Source organism: Geotrypetes seraphini, chromosome 4 (genome assembly GCF_902459505.1).
Source record: "Geotrypetes seraphini chromosome 4, aGeoSer1.1, whole genome shotgun sequence".
In the NCBI taxonomy this organism is placed as follows: Eukaryota; Metazoa; Chordata; class Amphibia; order Gymnophiona; family Dermophiidae; genus Geotrypetes; species Geotrypetes seraphini.
The window spans coordinates 67,182,616-67,206,083 of record NC_047087.1 but is presented as its reverse complement, the minus strand read 5'-3'; the positions used below and the strand labels follow the sequence as shown (position 1 = coordinate 67,206,083).

Sequence of the window (23,468 nt, the reverse complement as noted above, 5' to 3'; positions counted from 1 at the left end):
GCCCTAATCTGCCTGCCCTGGCTCTCGCGGTCCTGCACCCCTGGGCTTGCCTGCCCCGAATGCCTACTTGACATGTCCTCTCTGCTCCTCCTGGCTCTGTCGCCTTCCCTCCAGTGCGAGCCCACGGGTTTAAAGCGGGGCTGCACGCCACAGTGCAGCCCCGCTTTAAACCCACGAGCTCGCACTGGAGGGAAGGAGGGAAGAGGCTGCCGCTGCCGCATGTAACAGAACTGCCCCGAATATGTCTGCCCCGACAGTAACAGCATTGCCCCGAACACTGCCCCAGTAACAGCACTGCCCCAACTGCCTGTGAAAGCCCGTGGGTTTAACCCGAAGCGGGCTTTTACAGGCATGCGGGCTTGCATGCTTCTACTCTGCTGTTGTTTTGCATCCAATCACTTTTGCTGAAACTCTGTTCCAAATGTCTATATCTCTTGCAAACTTTATTACTAAAAAAAAATATATTTTTCCTCATTAATCTTAATTTTCACTCTCACTAGTGTCTAAAAGTGAAGTTTCAAGTAGAGCTTGGGAACACTTTCACCCATGCTCAACACCCATGCTATATATTTCTTTTATCCTAAACAGAAACTGTACTGCCCTCAATCATCCCTATCTGGCATGCAATCATCTCTATCTGGCATGATTATTATAGGAAGTAGGATTGGCCACATATACAGTATTCATTTTAAGATCCTGATTCATGCAGTGCAAAAAAATTGCCTCTATAAATAGTCCAAGAAAAAGCTATAATGTCATGGCTTCCAAAGTATCTGCGTCTATATATATTCTAAGCATTTCATCATAGCAAAATATTACAGCTGGATTTTGAAGGAGTAGATGGGAAAGCGCAATTTAACAATAACATGCGTTTCACAAAACTATAAGGTTATAAACATAAGGTTATAAAAGAGCATTAATGTGAGAAGTTCAGGCATCTTTAAATTCAAGGCTTTTCCAATAAAGAGTGTGGTTATGTAATAGTTAATTTTAATAAACATAAAGGTCAGCAAACAAGCAAAGTTGAGGGGGGGGGGGGGGGTGGAGAATCCATGATATTGCTTGCTCACTAACACTGTTTCTGGTGCGTGTTTTGCTCTGAAGTTCCTTTTTTTGTCTCTTCCCTCTCTTAATGTTGTTTGATTGAACTTTGTGATAGGAAGTGGAAGAGGACAGTAAAGCAGATGTGCTATGTTGGTTCCTGGTGGTGTTTCCTCAATGTTTTCTGTTATCAAGAGTGAGTGAAGCATGAGGTCCAGAGTGTTGTGATTACCTTATTAGTTAGTCCATCTGAGTATGTATAAATAACGGTCAACCACCATGTTGATTTAAATATTTTTCTGACAAGTTTTCAATAGTTATCTTCTCTTCATCAAGGAAATGAATAAAAAATGTAGTTGCAAAAATTTAAATAGCACAAACTCATCTAGGTTTTAGGTCATCTTCATATAGTAGTATATTGTTTCTTCATCTGACCTGATAAAAAGAGGATAGCTCTTGAAAACTTATTAAAGACACATTAAGTGAGACCAATAAAAAGATATTTTAATTGTTGACCCTTATTTCCACATAATGAAGTCCTGGAGTACTGCATCCAATATTGGTCGCCGTACCTTATGAAGGATATGGCGATACTCGAGAGGGTTCAGAGGAGAGCGACACGTTTGATAAAAGGTATGGGAAATCTTCCATACGCTGAGAGATTGGAGAAACTGGGTCTCTTTTCCCTGGAGAAGAGGAGACTTAGAGGGGATATGATAGAGACTTACAAGATCATAAAGGGCATAGAGAAAGTAGAGAGGGACAGATTCTTCAAACTTTCGGAAAATAAAAGAACAAGAGGGCATTCTGAAAAGTTGAAAGGGGACAGATTAAAAATGAATGCTAGGAAGTTTTTCATCACTCAACATGTGGTGGACACCTGGAATGCGCTTCCAGAGGGCGTAATAGGGCAGAGTACGGTACTGGGGTTCAAGAAAGGATTGGACAATTTCCTGTTGGAAAAGGGGATAGAGTGGTATAGATAGAGGATTACTGCACAGGTCCTGGACCTATTGGGCTGCTGCCTGAGTGGACTGCTGGGCATGATGGACCTCAGGTCTGACCCAGCGGAGGCATTGCTTATGTTCTTAAGTTCTTAAGTGTCCAGTGTCTGATAGCAGCAGACTGGTGGACCCAAAGAGCAGAGGCCATGCAAGCAGTAATATTTTAGTCCAAAAATAATTTTAGTTATAGTTATTATTCATGTACAAAACATGGAATTTGAATTCTTATTTTATTCTAGTTCAGTCAATGATATAAATTTTAGTTTTTATTTAGTCCTCTCCCCAACATTTAGTTCTTATTCAGTTCACAAATAATTTTAGTTCTCTCCCAAACATTTTACCCACCCCCTTTATGAAGCCACGTTAGCGGTTTTTTTTTTTTATTGCCGGCTGAAGCAGTATAAGCATCAATGCTCATAGGAATTCTATGAGCATCAGAGCTTTTAAAACTGTGGCCGGCGATAAAAAATGCTAATGTGGGTTTGGAGTTGGGCAGGGGCAAGACTGGTGGGAGGCAGGGCTTGGAGCGATGCTGGGAATGGGTGAGAGCAGGGGGGGTTGGAGCTGGGGATGAGGGTGGGGCTGGGGGTGGTCATGTGTCCTCTTTTTTCACTTCACTCTTTTGTTCACTTGCTCCACCCTGACCCCCACCTTTCACCCCCCCTTAGTCCCTCTTCCCATTCTCTGAATCCTTTTAAGGCTTCTCTTTCCATCCCCCCCATGGGTGCTTCTCTCTCTTCCAACTCCCTGCAACCTCCCCATCTCTCTCTCTCTCTTTTAAACCCCCTTCCCGCAGGTGCTTCTCTCCCCCTCCCTCTAAACCCCCATGGGTGTTCTCTCTCTCTCTCCCTTCAATCCCCTCCCCCACATGTGCTTCTCTTTCTCTCCCTTCCTCCAACACCCCCCCACACACACACACTCCCCACCTGTGGGTGCTTATTCCTCTCTCCCTTCTTCCAACTCTCCCTCCCTGCAGGTGCTTTTCTCTCTCTCCCTCCAAATCCCCTCCCACAGCAGAATCCAGTGGCACGGGATCTCTGTCTCTCCAGTCCCAATCCAGCCCATGATCAAGTGCCTTTCCCCTGTCCCCCAACTATCTCCTCCACTGAATATTTAATCTTTTGGTCAGCCAGCAGTAGCAGTAAGTTGAGCCTGCTGCCAACGACCTGCCATGGAAGCCTTTATTTTGCAGCGACTTTCTATTTCCATGTAGGTGGGACAGCTGTAGAATGAAGACTTCTGGGGCAGGCCAATGGCAACAAGCTCACCTCACTGCTGCCACCAGCTGGCCCAAAGATTAAATATTCAGAGGAGGTGGTAGATGGTGGACAGGAGATAGGAAAACCCAGATAAACTCTTCAAATTTAGAAAGACGTCCGGACACTTAGACAGTCCTCTAAAAAGAGGACATGTCTTGTCTGGGTATATCTAGATGTCTGGTAACCGTAGTCCTAGAAGAAGGAGAGTAGCAGCAGTTCAAACTTGGTGAGAGGAAGGAAAGTGGGAGAGAAGCTGAGTGCTGGAAGGGAGATAGTGAGTTAAAGGGAGATGCAAGACTGGGACAGACAGAGAAGGGAAAGGGAGTTGCAGTTCCATGAGAAGAAGTAAAGCCTTGAGGCTCCCCTGGAATGGGGTAGGATGGTAGGTAGGATTGCTGAAGGTTTGTATAAGCGTCAAATTCCCTTGGGCTGATAAGAACATAAGAATTGCCCTATTGGGACATCCCGAAGGTCCATCAAGCCCAGTATCCTGTTTCCAACAGTGGCCAACTCAGGTCCCAAGCACCTAGCTAGATCCAAGTAGCAAAACAGATTCTTTGCTGCTTATCCTAGGAATAAGCAGTGGATTTCCCCCAAGCCATCTCAATAATGGCCTATGGATTTCTCTTTTAGGAAATTGTCCAAACCTTTTTTAAACCCCAATAAGTTAACTGATTTCACTACATTCTTTGACAACGAATTCCAGAGTTTAATTACACATTGTGTAAAGAAATATTTTCTCCGGTTTGTTTTAAATCTACTACTTAGTAGTTTCATTGCATGTCCCTTAGTCCTAGTATTTTGGGAAACAGTGAACAAGCAATTCACATCTACACTTTCTACTCCACTCATTATTTTATAGACCTCTATCATATCAACCCTGAGTCGTTTCTTCTCCAAGCTGAAGAGCCTTAGCCACTTTAGCCTTTCCTCAAGAAAGTCGTCTCATTCCTATTATCATTTGTGTCACCCTTTTCTGTACCTTTTCTAATTCAGCTATATCTTTTTAGAGATATGGAGACCAGAATTACACACAGTATTCGAGGTGTGGCCATATCTAGAGCGATACAAGGGCATTATAACATTTTTATCTTTGTTTTCCATTCCTTTCCTGATAATTCCTATTTGCTCTCTTAGCAGCCATTGCACACGGAGCTGAGGGTTTCAACGTATCCTCAACAATGACACCTAGATCTTTTTCCTGGGCAGTGACTCCTAACACAGAACCCAGCATCACATAGCTATAGTTTGAGTTCCTATTTCCCACATGCATCACTTTGCACTTGCTCACATTAAACATAATCTGCCATTTTGACGCCCAGTCTTTCAGTCTCTCGGTCCTCTTACAATTTTTCACAATCCTCTTGCGATTTAACAACTTTGAACAACTTTGTGTCACCAGTAAATTTAATTATCTCACTAGTTATTCCCATCTCTAGATCACTGATAAATATGTTAAATAGCAGCAGTCCCAGCATAGAACCCTGGGGAACCCCACTATTTACCGTTCTCCATTGAGAATCTTGACCATTTAAACCCACTCTCTGTTTTCTGTCTTTCAACCAGTTCTTAATCCATAACAGGTCATTATCTCCTATTCCATGACTTTTTAATTTTCTCAGAAGTCTTTCATGAGGTACTTTGTCAAATGCCTTTTGAAAATCCAAATACACAATATCAACTGGTTCACTTTTATCCACATGTTCATTCACCCCTTCAATGAAATGCAGTAGATTGATGAGGCAAGATTTCCTTTGAATAAAACCATGTTGGCTTTCTCTTATTAATCCATGCTTATGTATATGTTCTATCATTTTGCTCTTTATAATAGTCTCTACCATTTTGCCCGGCACCAACTTCAGCCTCACTGGTCTATAATTTCCCAGATCACCTCTGGAACCCTTTTTAAAAATAGGTATCACATATAGATTTCCTTTGTCAAAGTTACAGGTATGAAAGGATGTTATCAGAGCAATTGGAGACTAGTAAAAGATTTAAAACCATTTGGAATCCATTAGAGGTTTATGTTATACAATAGATTGTATCTTTATTTAAGGTTTCTGATTCCTACACACATCCAGGGAGGGGGGTGGGAAATGGGAGGGGTGGGGTGGGGTGGGATTAAGAGATTTTCTAATACATTTAGGTACAAACACAAGTGCTGTATTTTTATGATATTATATGTATGTATACTTGTAGGCACTTTTTTCGGTTTTAAAAATGAATAAAGAATTTAAAAAATAAAAATCGGTGTCTTCCGGTACTATGTTGGTTTTTAAAGAAAAATTACAAATTACTAACAATAACTGTGCAAGTTCATTTTTCAATTCTATCAGCACTCTGGGATGTATGCCATCCGGTCCAGGAGATTTGCTACTGTTCAATTTGTCAAATTGACCCATTACATTATCCAGTGTTACAGAAATTTGTATGAGTTTCTCTGATTCATAAGAACTGAATACAATTTCTGGAACTAGTATCTCCCCCACATCTTCCTCGATGAAGAATGAGGCAAAGAATCCATTTAGGGGTCCTTTTACGAAGGCGCTTTAGGGCCTTAACATGCAGAATAGCGCTCGCTAGCTGCTACCGCCTCCTCTTGAGCAATGGATGCTCATCTTTGAGTGCCCTTTTGGCATCGATTTTTGAGTGCCATCTTCTGAATCTAGCCTCAAATGTACATCAACTAATCAGTGGCATAATGAGGTTGGGAGGCACCATGAGCAGTGACAAACCCCCCCCCCCCCACCCTCTTCTCTGCACCCTCCTGCCATGCACCCTCCCTTTCCCTTCTCCCTTACCTGTTTAGCTCTCTGTCGCAAGCAGCATCTCTAACTTGCTGCCTGTGCCAGCGTTGGCTCTCCCTCTGACGTCACTTCCTAGTAGCCGGACCCAGAAGTAAAGTCAGAGGGGGGCTCCGAGGCCAGCGCAAGCAGCAGGTTGGAACTGCTGCTTGCCTGCGAAGAGCTAGAGATATGATGGTGGGGAATTGATGGCGGGAGAGGAGTGGGAAGGAGCAGGGGGGAGAGAAGAAAAGGTGCCAGCACCCCCACCAAGATGGCACCCAGGGTGGTTCACCTCCACTTACTACACCACTGTAACCCATTTCCTTCTGAAGTACATTAATTTGTAGGGAAACCTCAGTGATTTTCATTACTACAACCCTGTACACTAGGACTAGGCTGTGTCATTTCTAATAATATTATAGCCTTTTCTTTCTTAGACATCACTGAAGTTTCAACTGCTTATTAGGAAGTCACAACCATTTGACATGAGAAAAGAATTTTAGTGGATTGGAAAAAGTGCTCAAGACACGATCAATGCTTCATCCGGGGAGGGGGATTTCATTTGGAAGGAAGGGTAGGGGGGAAGGGGATGGAATTAAGGGGGGGGGGGTGTAGAAAGGAATGGATTAGTTCATATGGAAATTTAATTTGAAGGAATTATATAAATATGTATGGAAATCTTATTATTGTGAATCTAATTGTAATGAATATCTCTTTGTATTATATTTTTACTTGATTCCTGCAATAAATTGTTATAATTTAAAACATTTCTAGTGGCTAGAGCAGGGGTGGGCAACCCCAGTCCTCAAGGGCCGGAATCCAGTCGGGTTTTCAGGATTTCCTCAATGAATATGCATGAGATCTATTTGCATGCACTGCTTTCAATGCATATTCATTGGGGAAATCCTGAAAACCCGATTGGATTCCGGCCCTCGAGGACCGGAGTTATCCACCTCTGGGCTAGAGAGATATCAGAACCAACCCACACTGATTTAGAGAAGCCTATGCTCCTCGGATACTTTTACTGATCCCATCCACATTGCTTATACACTGTCCCCTGAGGAAGGCAATTCTAGTTGCTGAAACCCAGATCCTGGTTGGGACTTTCCTAGGATTCCATTTCATGGGAATTTATATGTTATGACTTTTGTTTTATATAAATGTAACTGTGGGTTGGTTCTGACATCTCTCTAGCCTCTTTTTTGTACCGTTCTATTTTCGAGGCCAACCCCATTCTTCTGTAGTTCTGTTAAACATTCTAGCCTATGTTCAGTACAACCATTGGAGAGTTACAGAAGAATAACACTTTCTCTGCAGAATTATCCAGTACTCACCCAAGCAGCGGTATGGAACCACAATGTGAGGGTGGCTCTTGCACCGTTTATGCCCTCTCTTGCACCAGTTTTGAATTGTCACTGGCTGGTTGGCTTCAACAACATTGGTAATTTGCAGGTCTGGGTAAACCTAATGACAGAAATGCAAGCTTTAGCCACTGAAGGAAAATACAGTGAAAATAAATTACATATTTGTCTAATATTCTGATGTTGAAATGATGAAATAAAAACTTCTGTAAATCATTGCAACATCATTTCCCTGCTTAAACTACATTAACAAGTACACAACATATGTTTGAAACATGGCAGCACAAGGAGAGATACCTTAATTAGCACAAACTTAAACCTGCAAGCAATAATGCTACTGGCAATTTTTAAAATCAAATCCACAAATGATTTAGGCCTCAATGCTCTAAGCATACCGTGCATTTAATGACTGATACTAAACCAGATCTAACCTGTTTAGCGTCGAAGCATTTCAGCTACCGATGTCCAAAATAGCTAATCGCTGTGGTTTGTAATAGCCTGTGACAATTGTATGTAAATGGATTACAATGAACTCATCAATATCAAAATGAGCACTCTGATCAATGCCCTGATGATGCACAAAATGGAGCACCGGCCTTTAATAATCCAAAATTAGCAATGCCAGTAGCGTTGAAACGCAGGTGTCAGAAGTGTATACCGGCAGGTCTGGGTTGCTGATTGCATATGGAAGTTCCTAAAAATACTTGTTATGGGATTGGGGACCATATAATATACATGTGTATAAGGTGCATCTCATGTATGTGTTTTAAAGGTGAATGTCATGTGCCTCTGTTAAAAGTGTATACCGGCTGGTCTCAAGGAATATGTCCCACCAAAGCAGTGTAGAGAAAAGCATATATATCTTACATTTTCACATTTGCATGATTTGTTGTTAGTTCACCACCCTTCCTCTCTTATGACATGCGCCAATGATGTGCTACAAAAAGACACACCTATGATTGATGTTCATGTGTCCCTGCGACGTAGCTATTCTGCACGTGTCAGTTGCTTTCTCCTATGACTGATCAGATGGAATTACAGCAGACCTCCACAAGAGGTTGCTTGAACATCGATCGCTATTTTCAAATCGGACAATTTACCAACACCACAGCGACCCATGGGATTTTAACAGCAATTTTAGAGCATTGGGGTCTTTATTGCTGAGGGCAATCTTCGATCAACGTGGTTTAATGCCCACTCTCTATGAAGGTAAAAGTTCTCATCTATAGCAAAGCTCTCAGGCTTTAACCAGGAAGTGCTCATAAAATGGGGTAAACACTGGGAGAGGGAAGTACCCCTGCTTTCTTGAGTAATCAGAACTGTAGACATGCTTTTGCCCCCCCCCCCCCCCAAAGTGCATAAAAGGCATGTGCAACTTTAGGTGGGTACTTTGAAAGGTAAAAAAAAAAAAGAATGTGTTATTTTTCTGGGATTAGTGAAAAAATTACTTGTGAGTTGTGCTCACTACATACAGTGTGATTATTATCTACCCTAAAAAAGGGAGAGCTGGCCCCTTCTGTGTGCCCTCTGGGAAAAAAAAAAGGCCAAGCTTACTCTCACAAGATGCACGCAGTGTATAGAATTGGGGGGATCCATACATAACTTACATGTTGGCATTTATAGCAGGTTTTAGTTGGGGTAAATCCTCATGACCAAAGTTTCACACTGGAATCAGCTCTAATCGTTATTCTTTTTTTTTTTTAATCTTTATTGATTTTCAAACTTTGACAATGTAATACAATTAATTGAACATAAAATACTGCATAAAATGCACTATTAATTACACAAGTAATCCATAAAACAATCATTTTCTCCCACCCTCCTCCCAATTATTAATACAATAAGACATATTATGTGACTATAATATTATAATTAAGTAATTTTAATCCTCAAAATTGTTATTCTATGAAAGGCACGGAGCTCTAAGCACCATTTAAAAGATAGCATGCCACACTATTTTTCCGTGCCTTTTACTGACTCTAGTCCTATACATCTTTGCTTACATAATGAAAAAAAGACCATATGAAAATGATCAAAACAAACATTTCCAGAAATGACACAGCACAAAATTTTCTGGTTGCCCATCCCTTCATCTGTTTATCCCAGTAACTATATTTTACCCATCCTGTCCTGTATGTCTCAACTCCACTTGTCCCCTCAGCTGCCTATTGAATCACACTGAAATTATAAGCCTCATATCTATACTATTTGAAACGTTCTAATTTGTGCCTATTGAGGTGTCACTTCTATTATGCTGCTTGTAAGCACCTTATCTATGTCATATGAATGCTCTTTCCATGGTGCCTAGTATGATATTATTTGTGCTCCACTGACATTTATCATATTTCTATTACATAATTGTTCTACTGTTTAAAATGCATATATTTCTGACACTGTATGATGTTACTGCTATTTCTAGGATTCAGTTTGCCATCTCCAATTGACCTCATTGATTGTACAGTAAAACCTTGGTTTGCGAACATAATTCAATCCAGAAGCATGCTTGTAATCCAAAGCACTCGTATATCAAAGTGAATTTCCCCATAAGAAATAATGGAAACTCAAGACGATTCGTTCCACAACCCAAAAAACTTTAATACAAAATACTATACATACTCATATTGAAAGACCTCGCACATTTAGAACAGTCACTACACTCCTGCAGCGTCAGAGAGAGAAGAACCATCAGCTCAGTTGTGATGACGCATGGATACTGTATATACTTGTATTTCAAGACATTGCTTGTATATCAAGTTAAAATTTAATAAAATGTTTTGCTTGTCTTGCAAAACACTTGCAAACCAAGTTATTTGCAATTCAAGGTTTTACTGTATTTCTACTTATATTAGGCCATTTGCTGTTGTTATGTTGTTAACAAACAACATGCATTGATTGTTAACAAAATGTTTTATGTCAAGCTGTACCTGCTGAACATTGCCTTTGATAAATCTCTACATAAAAGTGGTTAAAACAATAAATCTCAATAACTAAATTGATGAAAGTGTTAGACTCACTTGGCATGACCTGGCAGCTTTCACAGCATTTTTGACAAAAAACAGGCTCAGGCTGGGTTATTGAAGTAGGCACTGGTGCAAACTACCCATCTTGGCACAAGCCTATGAGTTCTTTTGAGCCTCAGAATTTGTGTCTAATTTTCAACGGGAAATTATACCTCACATATACAAATGGCTGCAAGGCAAACTTTTGCACCTACTTTTAGAGTGGTCAAAATTTTGCCAGAAAAACAGGCGTAGATTTGAAATGTCAATCAGCGCATGTTGTTTTCCGAACCCTCCCCCCCACCCCACTCCCAAAACAGTTTGCTAAAATATCTTCCCCCCAATCTTCACACTGTAGAACTTCGAGCAGCTCCTTAGCTAGATTGAGTTCAGCAATTTTTAGGTGCATGTTTGTTTGTTTTTTAAATATCTCTCACTTTATATAAAAAGATTGCATTGAATCGTATACTTTGCAATAATTGGTTCAACTACTCATTTCTAGGTTACTAAAAAGACATTACAGGCCAGATTCTATATACGGTGCTGGAAAAATCAGCATTAGGAAAAAATGTGCTTAGTGCTAATTCTATAAACCCCACTTAAATTTTAGGCGCAACTATTTGCGAATTGGTTCGTCCATCCCTCGAACCAGCGAGGAAACTTAAAAACCAGCACCAATACCAATGGGGAAACTTAAAATCAGCTCAGATACCAGCGGGTAGGAGAGAGAGGCAGTAGCCCGATCCTGCAAGCAAGCGATCCGCCCTTCCCCCGAACCAGCGGGAAACTTAAAATCAGCACCGATACCAGCGGACAAGTGAGAGAAGCAGGAGCCCGACCCTGCAGACAAGCAAATTGATCCGCCCATCCCCTGAACCAGCGGGGAAACTCAAAAACCAGCACCGATACCAGCGGGGAAACTTATAAATCAGCATCGATACCAGTGGGCAGGAGAGAGAGGCAGGAGTCCAATACTGCAGGCAAGTGATCCACCCTTCCCTTGAACCAGCGGAAAACTTAAAATCAGCACCGATACCAGCGGACAAGTGAGAGAAGCAGGAGCCCGACCCTGCAGACAAGCAAATTGATCCGCCCATCCCCCGAACCAGCGGGGAAACTCAAAAACCAGTACAGATACCAGTGGGGAAACTTATAAATCAGCATCAATACCAGTGGGCAGGAGAGAGAGAGGCAGGAGCCCGATCCTGCAGGCAAGGGATCCGCCTCTCCACCGAACCAGCGGGAAACTTAAAATCAGCTACCTGATTCACTGCTAATTAATTATCATAGGAACGGGAAGTAACAGAAACACCAAACAGCCATTAGGACAAAAAGGAGTCAATCTAACCTACAAGCATGCATTTCCAAGCTTCCAAGTTTATTATAAGATTTGATTAATTGCCTATTCCAAATTCTAAGCGATGTACAGCTAAAAATTACAAAGTTAGGGGAAACATACATGACCAACAAAATTAATATTAAAAATATTAAAATATCGTAAAAATACATAACATAAAATAACATGACTAAACATAACTAACAAGACTGTTTTACATACATGATCAAATAAAGGGGAAGTTGTAGGAAGAAATGCAATTAAATATAAAAGAAACAATTAAGGTAAAATAATATTGGGAAAAGGGGAAGAAATTTAATATAAAATATTAAAAACGAAAAGAATTCAGTAAATCACTAAAAGCGTCTTTAAAAAGGAAGCCCTTAAGTTTGCTCTTAAATTTGTCATGAATTCTTTCTTCTCTTAGGTAAATTGGCAGGGCATTCCAAGCTAGGGGAGCCGTAACTGAGAAAATAGAATGACGTCGTGTACTAATAACTTTTAAAGAAGGAACAACCAATAGATGTTGTTCTGTTGACTATAATACTCTCAAAGTGTTATAGGGAATTAAAACTTTATAAATAAATGCTGGGATTTTGAAAATTATGGATTTGAGAGTGAGCAAACATAATTTATACATTATTCGATAGGCAACCGGTAACCAATGAGCTTTCTCAAGTAAAGGCGTAACATGATCAAATTTCTTAGCGTTTTCGATAAGTTTAATCGAGGCATTTTGTATAATTTGTAAACGTTTAATTTCTTTTTGAGCTATTCCTTTAAATAAGGCATTACAGTAATCGATCTTGGAAATAACTAAAGAGTGTACCAATATATTCAAGGATTTTGGGCATAAAAATTTTGTCATTGAACAAATTTGACGGAGCCTGTAAAAAGAAGATTTCACGACATGACTAACATGATCATGGTAAGTTAGTTTTTCATCAAAAATAACTCCGAGGATCCTGATCTTATGAATTAGTTTCAAAGAAATGCCTTTAATAGTGATTGGAAAGGAAAGAGTACAACTGTCTTTCCAAGGAAACAGCATAACGTTTGTTTTATCAATGTTTAGGGCTAATCTATTTAGTTCGAGCCAGTGATGAATCTGTTCAAGTTTGGCATTAATAGTAGATATTTCAAAGGAACTGTTGGGATCCAAGGAGTGTAGAAGCTGTATATCATCCGCATATGCGAATACGGTAAAACCAATAGATTGACAGAGGGTCATGAGGGGTGCAAGAAAAATGTTGAATAAAAGAGGAGAGAGAATCGATCCCTACGGAATTCCATATAGAACTGAAAAACTTTCGGAAGTGGTATTATTAAAGATAACTGTAGAAAAGCGATTATCAAAATAAGAATGAAACCAAGAAAGTACTTGATCTGAGATACCGATAGATTGAAGTCTATTTAGTAAAAGAGCGTGATCGATAGTATCAAAGGCCGATGAGAGATCAATTGAAATCAGAAGGACAGATGAATGATGGTCAAGATGATAGAGTATGGAAGATGTCATGCCTATCAAGGAATGTTCCGTGGAATGATATTGTCTGAAGCCTGTTTGATTAGGATGAAGGACATTTGTCATTTCTACAAATTCTGAGATTTGGTTGAACACTATCTTTTCTGTTAACTTGGCTAAGTAAGGAATATTAGCTATGGGCCTATTGCTCCTACTAATCTATTTAATAAGCAATAACATTAAAGATGTTAAGTCACTCTATCCACAGCTACACTCAACCCATTACCCTGCTTTACCCATTAGGTTTATAATCAACCAACATGAAGACAGAGAAAATCATATCAAGGTAATCTCAAGCAACAGAAAACACCAATGTACCCTGAAAAATAAAAGGATAAGGGAAGTAAAACCTATCAGAACTACTACACCCTCAAATCCCATCACATCTACTTCCGTTCCCTGTGCATATCTTAACACCAGATCTGTTAGGAACAAAGCATTCTTAATTAAAGATTGGATCATCAACAAGCAAATAAGCATGTCTCTTTCTAACGAAAACATGGCTTCTACATCAAATTATATAACAAATACTCTAAATCATACTGTGTCCTGGACTCATGTCCCCCAGAGATTATGAAAGCAGCTCCACTAGGCTTTAAACTATCCCTATTGAATTATCTAACCAATAACCTAAACAATGGAAAATTCCTCACCAACAATGGTCATATTATAATAACCCCAATCCCCCAAAATTGTAAAGAATCAGCAACATCAATAACCAACTATAGACCAGTAGCATCTATTCTATTTATGGTAAAAATCATGGAAGGATTGGTACACACCCAACTAATGGAATATCTCGACCAATTCTCTTCTTCTGCACGAAACTCAATCTGGTTTTAGTCCTCTATTTAGCACTGAAACAGTAATTGCGGCTATTCTGGACAATTTGCGTTACTTATTCAGTAAAGGCCTTAACGCCCTAATCATGCAATTTGACATGAGTTCTGCCTTTGATTTGGTGGACCATGGAAAACAGTTACAATGCCTAGACGCAATCGGAATCAGAGGAGAAGTTCTGAACTGGTTCCAAGGTTTCCTTATATCACACACCTACCAAGTCCGTTTTAATCATGATCTCTCAGATACATGGAGCAATCCATCTGGCATGCCACAAGGATCACTGCTATCCCCTTTGCTCTTTAATGTTTGCATGTCCTCACTGGGTGCACAACTGTCCCAGTTGGGGATAAAACTATTTAGCTACGCTGACGACTTCACGATAATTATCCCATTCACCAACTCTGTCTCAGAAGTTATCCCCAAAGCAACAGAAGTACTAAATCGAATGGAGCGATGGATGACTGAATTCAGACTAAAACTAAACTCAGAGAAAACAAAATTTTTCATAGCATCGCCATACCCACTCGACACTAAAGCCCCAATATGCATCAATAACCTTAGTTATCCCATTCAACCCACTATGAAGATATTGGGAGTAACACTGGACCAGAACCTGACCATTAAAGACTAGGTAGACTCCTTGATCAGAAAAATCTTTCTCACCCTCTGGAAGCTTCAGTCCATCAGAGCTTACTTTGAAGCCTCATCATTTCGAATTCTAGTACAATCCCTTATACTGAGTCAACTCGATTACTGTAACATCGCCTACTTGGCACTCCCTCAGAAGTATATGCAGCGATTGCAACTAGTTCAAAATGCAGTGATTAGACTACTTTGTGGACTTAAGAAGTTTGATCACGTGACACCTTCCTATCGACTCTTACACTGGCTGCCGATGGAGGCACGTATGAAATTCAAATTTGGTTGTTCTTGCTTCAAGGTACTCTATAGCTTAGCCCCTAAATACATAACAGATCTTTTCTCTTTCACAACCAACAGACACAAGCGAAGCTCACACCCGAACTTTGTTTCTCCACCGGTTAGAGGCTGTAAATTTAAAAGTCATCACCAACATCTTCTCGCACATCAAGCAGCATTTTGGGGTAAAGACCTTGAACAATTACTCGTGCCTACTACCTATGGAGAATTCAGGAAACGCCTAAAAACATATCTGTTCCTGAAATACTTAGGAAACCAACCTAATCCTCAACAAATGATCGCAATAACTATCAATCACTAAGTCTGTACTTGTTTATTCACTCAATCTGTAACATTTCTAATCATTGTACACCGCATAGAACTTCACGGTCCTGCGGTATATAAACTGTTGTTATTATTATTACTTGCTTCCTAACTCAGAAGTGCCGAGTCAACCAACTTCCCCCACCCGACGTCAATTCTGACGGCGGAGAAGAAGTTCCAGGCCAGCCAATCGCTGCCTGCCTGGCCCGTAACTTCCTCTCCGACTTCAGAAATGACGTTGGGGAGAGGAAATCTGGTCGGCCCGACGCTTCTCTGTGGGGAAGCAGGAAGAGCTTGGGGCGGCGGTGGTTTGGAGGCCTGTTCCCTGATGGCGGCAGCAGTGGCTTGGGAGCAGGCAGGGAGACAGAAAGAAAGAAGGGAAAAAGAAAGAAAGAAGGGGGAGACAGGAAGACATTGGGCATGGAGAGAGAAAGACAGACAGACAGAAAGAAAGAGGGGCACGGAAACAGAAAAAAAGAAAGACTGAAATAAAGAAAGGGGAGGGGGGAAGGGAGAAAGGAAGAAAAAGTTGGCGGAGGGAATGAGGTCTGGAAGCATACAGCAAGCTGAAAGAAGGGAAGAAATATTGTATGCATAGTCATAAGAATAAAGTGCAATCAGAGACTCATGAAATCACCAAACAAAGGTAGGAAAAATGATTTTATTTTCAATTTAGTGATCAAAATGTGTCCGTTTTGAGAATTTATATCTGCTGTCTATATTTTGCACTATGGCTCCCTTTTACTAAACCGCAATAGCGGTTTTTAGCGCAGGGAGCCTATAAGCATCGAGAGCAGCGCAGGGCATTCAGTGAAGCTCCCTGCACTAAAAACTGCTATCGCGGTTTAGTAAAAAGGGAGGGGGTATATTTGTTTATTTTTGTATAGTTTTTACTGAGATGACATTGCATAAAGTCATCTGCTTTGACCTCTTTCAAAACCTGCGGAATATAAATGATAATTAACATTTTTTCTGCGTACAGTGTGCTTTGTGTTTTTTTAAATTTTATTGTTGGTAGATCATTTTGACTTGGTCATTTTAAAAGTAGCTCACAAGCCCAAAAGGTGTGGGCACCCCTGCTCTACTGGAACCTGGATGCCCAGATGCCATTATAGAATAGGCTCTTGGTGGAAAATTCCATAAGAGGCGCCTTGCTAAGAATTCTGTAACCCCTCCTGGGAGGTGCTCTTTGACATGGGTTAGGGAGGACAAGGAGAAAGGGGGACCATAGGCCCATGAAACCTTTTTATTTGAATGTCAGGAGAGGGCACCAGGAAAAGGGTGGATGATGGTCAGCAATGGGACCAGCAACCCAAGTTAATGGCTGGAAATGCACTATGTTTTTGACCATAATAGCACATGTTAAAACCATGATAATTTACAAGTGAAAATTCATTGTTGGAGCACAGAGCAGAACTAAACTTGTTTGCTTTCATTATCTCTCTCTGTACATCATTCTGGTTCAGGCTGTATAGGTTCAACAGACAAAATCAACTCCATGCATTATGAAAAGAGCTTTCAACCTTCCTCCTCTACTGTATACTAATAGACTTTTGTTTTGCAATATACCCCAAAAAACCTTAATTGCTTTTGTGGAGTTCATGGAATTAATAAAAAAATAATAATGTTGTAGAAATAACTTTACCTATTTCTAATTTCTTTAATAATATTTGTCATCTCCTAATGCCTATGATCAATAATTCACTAGCAGATTGATTTTCGGTGCCAAACTGATTTTCGGTGCCATGGTAAATGTTAACACTATATGAATATTCAGTGACACCAAAGTCATGCTAAGTCGAACCCCAAAGGACCAAATTCTATAAATGGCGCTGAAAAATCAGCACTGAGAAAATGAATGCTAAGCATTATTCTATAAATGGTGCTCTGAGTTGGGTGACATTTATAGAAAAGTGTCTAGAACCAGGATCTGTGCCTAAATGTTAGGTACGAGGATTTACACCAACTGAAACCTGGCATAAATTCCCGCCTTTAAATTAGGCACAAATCGGGCGCATTCTATAATAGTTTGCGCAAATTCTTGGAACACCCATGATCCGCCCCTGCCACTCCTATGACCACACCCCTTTTCAGATCCATGCACTAAAATTTATGTGGAGATACTGAAGAAAGAGCCAGAAGGGAACCTTTACGACGGAAATACCAGAGCAAACAAAATAGTTGATACTGATAAAGCACAGTTACTTACCGTAACAGGTGTTATCCAGGGACAGAAGGCATATATTCTCACATGTGGGTGACGTCATCTACGGAGCCCCGATGCGGAAGCATTTTCAAGCAAACTTGATTGAAGATTTAAGTTTGCTCTGCTGCTCCACGCATGCGTGCCTTCCTGCTCCACTAGGGGGTGCATCCCCTCGTGGTCTCCAGTTCATTTAACTAGCCAAGAAGCCAACCTCGGGGAGGTGGGCGGGTTGTGAGAATATATGCCTGCTGTCCCTGGATAACACCTGTTACGGTAAGTAACTGTGCTTTATCCCAGGACAAGCAGGCATGATATTCTCACATGTGGGTGACCTCCAAGCTTACTGAAGAGGGATGGAGGGAAGTTGGCAATTTAAGCAAATAGATTTCGCAACACCGTTTGGCCGAATCGGCCATCGCTTCTGGACAGGGAGTCCAGACAGTAGTGGGAGGTGAAGGTATGAACCGAAGACCACGTGGCAGCCTTGCAGATTTCCTCAATAGGTGTGGACCTGAGGAAGGCTACGGAGGCTGCCATTGCTCGGACTTTGTGTCCCGTAACTCGACCATGCAGCGCGAGACCAGCCTGAGCGTAGCAAAAGGAGATGCAATCGGCCAACCAGTTGGACAAGGTGCGTTTGGAAACTGGGTGACCTAACCGGTTTGGGTCGAAGGACAAAAACAGTTGTGGGACTTTCCGGTGTGGCTGAGTGCGTTGGAGGTAAAAGGCCAACGCTCTTTTGCAGTCAAGAGTGTGGAGCGCCACTTCTCCGGGGTGAGAGTGGGGCTTGGGAAAAAACACAGGTAAGACAATGGACTGATTGAGATGGAAATCAGACACTACTTTAGGTAGGAACTTTGGATGGGTGCGGAGTACCACCTTGTCGTGATGGAATACCGTGAAGGGTGGGTCCGCTACCAGAGCTTGTAGCTCGCTAACCCGCCGTGCGGACGTGAGCGCGAGTAGGAAAATTACCTTCCAAGTGAGGAATTTTGGATGGCATTTGTCTAGGGGCTCAAATGGAGGTTTCATTAGTTGAGCCAGAACCACGTTAAGGTTCCAAACCACCGGGGGAGGTTTGAGAGGGGGGTGGACGTTCAGCAGACCCTTCATGAAGCGAGTGACTAAGGGATGGAGCGAGAGGGCTTTCCCTTCCAGGGGCTGATGAAAGGCCGCAATCGCACTGAGGTGTACTCGAATGGAGTTGGTCTTTAGGCCGGAATGAGATAGTTGAAGTAGATAGTCAAGGACCTGGGGGACGGGGACCAACACCGGGTCCTGGCTGTGGGAGGAGCACCAGGTTGAGAATCTGGTCCACTTTTGAGAGTAGCAGGTTCTCGTCGAGGTTTTTCTAGAGGCTTCCAGTATCTCCTTGACTGATTGAGACACGGGGAGAGCAGTCAGGGGGAGAGAAACCAAGCATTCAGATGAAGAGATTGAAGATTGGGATGTAACAGTGAACCCTGACCCTGTGACAGTAGAGAGGGAAACAGAGGCAGAGGCAGTGGATCTCTGACACTGAGTTGAAGTAGAAGGGAAAACCACGGCTGGCGTGGCCAGCGAGGGGCAATCAGAATCAGGGTGGCTTGTACTGTTTTCAGGTGGACAAGGGTCCGCAGTATCAGAGGAAACGGCGGGAACGCGTACAGGAACCTTCCCTCCCAGTCGAGGAGGAAGGCGTCGGCCTCGAGTCGGTCCGGGGAGTATATCCGGGAGCAGAAGAGAGGCAGCTTGTGATTGTGAGGGGACGTGAACAGGTCTATTTGAGGCGTCCCCCACCGTTCGAACACTCCTCGTAGGGCCTGAGAGTGTAGTGACCACTCGTGTGGCTGGAGGAGGCGGCTGAGTCTGTCCGCCAGGCAGTTTTGTTCTCCTTGTATGTACACCGCCCGAAGGAAGATGTTGTTGGAGATTGCCCATTTCCAGAGGCGTAGGGCTTCCCGACAAAGGGGCCAAGACCCTGTGCCCCCTTGTTTGTTTACGTAGTACATCGCTACTTGGTTGTCGGTTCGGATGAGAACCACTCGGTCGCGGAGCAGATGTTGGAAGGCTACCGCTGCGAGGTAGATGGCCCGAAGTTCTAGCACGTTGATTTGGCAGCGACGGTCTTGTGCTGACCACATTCCTTGGGTGCGTGGGCCGTCCAGATGGGCTCCCCAAGCGTACTCCGACGAGTCCGTGGTGAGTACCTTGCTGTGGGGTGGGGTGAGGAAGAGCAAACCTTTGGAAAGATTTGAAGAGTCGGCCCACCAGCGGAGCGATCGTTGCAATGAAGGAGTCACTGTCACGGAGCGGTCGATCGGGTCCCGGTCTTGACGCCATTGGGACGCCAGGGTCCATTGAGGGATTCTCAGATGGAGGCGGGCGAATGGTGTGACATGGACGGTGGAGGCCATGTGGCCCAGAAGGGTCATCATCTGTCGAGCTGATACTGAGGTCAGCCGAGAGATCCTTCGGCTCAGACTTACTAACGCCTCCAGGCGCGGAGGGGGGAGGAAGGAACGGAGGCGAACCGTGTCCAGCGTGGCCCCGATGAACTGTAGGGACTGCGAGGGGCGTAGTTGAGATTTTGGGAAGTTTATTTCGAACCCCAGACTTTGTAGGTAGGTAATAGTCTGTTGGGTCGCTGAGATAACCCCTTCCTTGGATGGGGCTTTGATTAGCCAGTCGTCCAGGTAGGGGAATACCTGTAGGCCCTGGGAACGTAAGGTTGCTGCTACCACCACGAGGCACTTGGTGAAGACCTGAGGTGATGATGCTAGTCCGAAGGGGAGGACTCGGTATTGTAGGTGCCAGTCCCCTACTTGGAAACGCAAAAACTTGTGGTGAGCGGGGTGCACTGGGACATGTGTGTACGCCTCCTTGAGATCGAGGGAGCAGAGCCAGTCGCCCTCGTCGATCAGGGGGTAGAGTGTTGGTAGTGAGAGAATCCGAAACTTTTCCTGTACCAGGAATTTGTTGAGGCGTCTCAAGTCTAGTATTGGGCGTAGGTCTCCTGTTTTTTTCGGTACCAGGAAGTAACGGGAGTAGAAGCCCTTCCCCCGTTGGTCGGGGGGGACCTTCTCCACTGCTCTCAGGTGAAGCAGGTCTCGAGCTTCGGAGAGGAGTAGAGGTAGCTGAGTCCGGTTGGGAGGGCAATTCCTTGGGGGATTGTCCGGGGGAATGGCCCGAAAGTTGAGAGAGTACCCTGATGAGATCACGCCAAGGACCCATGCGTCCGACATGAGTTGTTCCCAGCGAGGGTAAAAGGCTTTGAGTCGACCTCCGATGGGAAGGCGGCCTGGGACTATGGCGGAGGGGGCCCGCCCCCTTCCGCGTGTCCCGTCAAAAGGACGGGGATGGTTTGGTGGTCGCGGGCGGTTGAGACTTGGGCATGGCCCTGTGATGGGCTTGCGGACGTCTGGGTGGGGGCCGCGAGAAAGCAGGGGTGGACTTTTGTGGGTAGCGGCGCGGAGGGGCCCTGTATGGCCTGGGCGCTGGCGGTTTGGGCTTTTGCCGGACAAGGGAGGCAAATGAGCGTTCATGTTCGGAGAGGCGTTTTGTCGCCGCCTCGATAGTGTCATCGAACAATTCCTTTCCCACGCAGGGGAGGTTAGCCAACCGGTCCTGTAAGTTGGGGTCCATGTCGACCAGGCGCAGCCAAGCTAGTCGGCGCATGGCGATAGCGAAGGCTGCTTCTCTGGAGGAGAGTTCGAAGCCATCGTAGTCCGCGTGGAATAGATGAAGGCGCAGGTTGGAGAGGGACTCTAAAAGCAGGCCGAACGTTCCCTGTCGGGAGGCCGGTAGGTCAGTCTCAAAGGCTCTCAATAGTCCAATGAGGTGTTTGAGGTATGATGTGAAGGTGAAAGTGTAGCTTTGCACCCTAGAGGCCATCATTGCGTTTTGGTATAGTCTCCTGCCGAACTTGTCCAGGGTTCGGCCTTCTCGGCCTGGGGGGACCGCTGCTGAGACCCGGGACGGGTGAGCCTTTTTCAAGGAGGATTCCACTAGCAGCGATTGGTGGGAGAGCTGTGGTTGCTCGAATCCCGGGTAAGGTACTGTGCGGTACTTGGCCTCCATTTTGGAGGGTACGGCCGTGACCATGTAGGGGGTCTCCAGGTTCCTGAAGAAGGCCTGTTGGAGTACCGGGTTAGGTGGTAAGCGAAGGGACTCTCTGGGCAGTGATGGCATATCCAGCTCCGCCAGGTACTCCTTCGAGTATCTGGAGTCGGACTGGAGGTCTAAGTCCAATGCGTGGCCCATGTCTTGCACAAAGCGAGTGAAGGATGGGCGAGATGTCCCCGGGGCCCCGTGCGGGGTCGGGGAGCGAGACCTTCGTCGGGTGGAGAAGGATAAGGAGGCTTCCCTCGAGTATCGAGGTTCATGCTCTGATCCATGCTCCGAGGTTGGGGAAGCACTGTGAGAGTGTTCCCGGGTTGTCGATCTTCGGCGTCTCGAGGAGCCCCTCGGAGACGATGCCGGGGTTAAGGGTACCGATCGATGTCGGATTGGTGACCTCGATCCGGACTCCCTCGGAGAATACGTCCGAGGGGGAGTTCGGAGGATGCGCGGGTTGGAGAGTGATAACTCAGCCACCCTTAGTGGTCCCGTACGAGGTGTGGGAGAACGGCCTCGTAGGGTTGGTGAACCTCGGGCCTTCTTGGAGGTACGGCGGTTCGAGGTTTCTGTCGTTCTAGCCTGACGTTTTGCCCCTCGGCGGTCCGCGGAGGGGGAACGTCTCGGGCGTCTCGGCGAGGAGTCCGAGGAGGATGGGATGCGGCGAGGATTGCGCACCTTTCCTCGAGGTTGTTCGGTGTGGGGCCCAGGCTGGTCTGGCACATTCGAGGTCGAGGCCGATTGAAACTGGGCCATTGCAGCGGACAGCTCCGACGTGATCATCGCTCGGAGTAGGTCCTGGAAGACAGGCACGGACAGCATCGAAGGCATGTCCACTGCCTCGGTGCGCTCCACCGGGGGCAACCTCGTATCAGAGTATTCCCGTGTGGTGGAGGCACGGCCCGAAGGCTTGGAGGGCTTAGACGGGGCTGTAAGCATGGGGCTTCCGTCATGCGTCGCCGTTGTCCCCGAGGCTGGCTTCTTCGCTGTTATAGAACCTGAAGAGGGAAGAGGGGACTTACCCGGGGTTTTCTGTTGTCCCGAGGACTTCGGGGGCGAGTCTCGGGGCGATGCCGAGGTATCCGGGGCCGAGGTCAAGGCCGGGGCCGAGGCCGGGGCCGACCTCGAGGCTGAGGTGGAGGGTTGGTCCGGGGTGAAGAGATCCGCCATGCGGGCTTTTCTTCGGCGGAGGGCCCGGTTTTGGAAAATAGCGCACTGGGGGCAGGAGTCGGTTGGATGAGTCGCCCCCAGACAGAGGATGCACCGGCGATGCGGATCTGTAAGAGAAAGGAGCCGTTCGCACCGGGTGCACTTTTTAAAGCCGGTCAAAGGCCGGGACATTAAATCGAAAGTAGCCGCGGCTCGATTAGCCACGCGGCCACGGGGACCCGGAAGCCTCCGGGTCGTTGAAAACGAAGCAGGAATCAAGTAAAAAGTGTAAGGAATTCGCGCACAGCGACTTAATCGTGAAAAAACAAGAAAAAATCGCGGTGCTAGAAGGCAGTTGGGGCAGAGCCTGAAAAACACGGCTTCTAGGCTCGCGGAAAATTTTGAACTGGAGACCACGAGGGGATGCACCCCCTAGTGGAGCAGGAAGGCACGCATGCGTGGAGCAGCAGAGCAAACTTAAATCTTCAATCAAGTTTGCTTGAAAATGCTTCCGCATCGGGGCTCCGTAGATGACGTCACCCACATGTGAGAATATCATGCCTGCTTGTCCTGGGATAACCCCAGCGACCCATCAAATCCTTTCACAAATGCCATAATGGTT

General features: G+C 44.6%; 1 protein-coding gene across 4 annotated transcripts in view; it reads right to left on the bottom strand.

The window, feature by feature from the left end:
* APP (amyloid beta precursor protein) overlaps nucleotides 1–23,468 on the bottom strand; it is a 338,242-nt gene that overhangs the window by 209,281 nt on the left and 105,493 nt on the right. For all 4 annotated transcript variants that reach the window (XM_033941038.1, XM_033941037.1, XM_033941035.1 and 1 more), the window contains exon 3: nucleotides 7,425–7,554. In XM_033941038.1, the coding sequence (XP_033796929.1) occupies nucleotides 7,425–7,554 (130 nt within the window). The remainder of the gene's footprint in view (nucleotides 1–7,424; nucleotides 7,555–23,468) is intronic.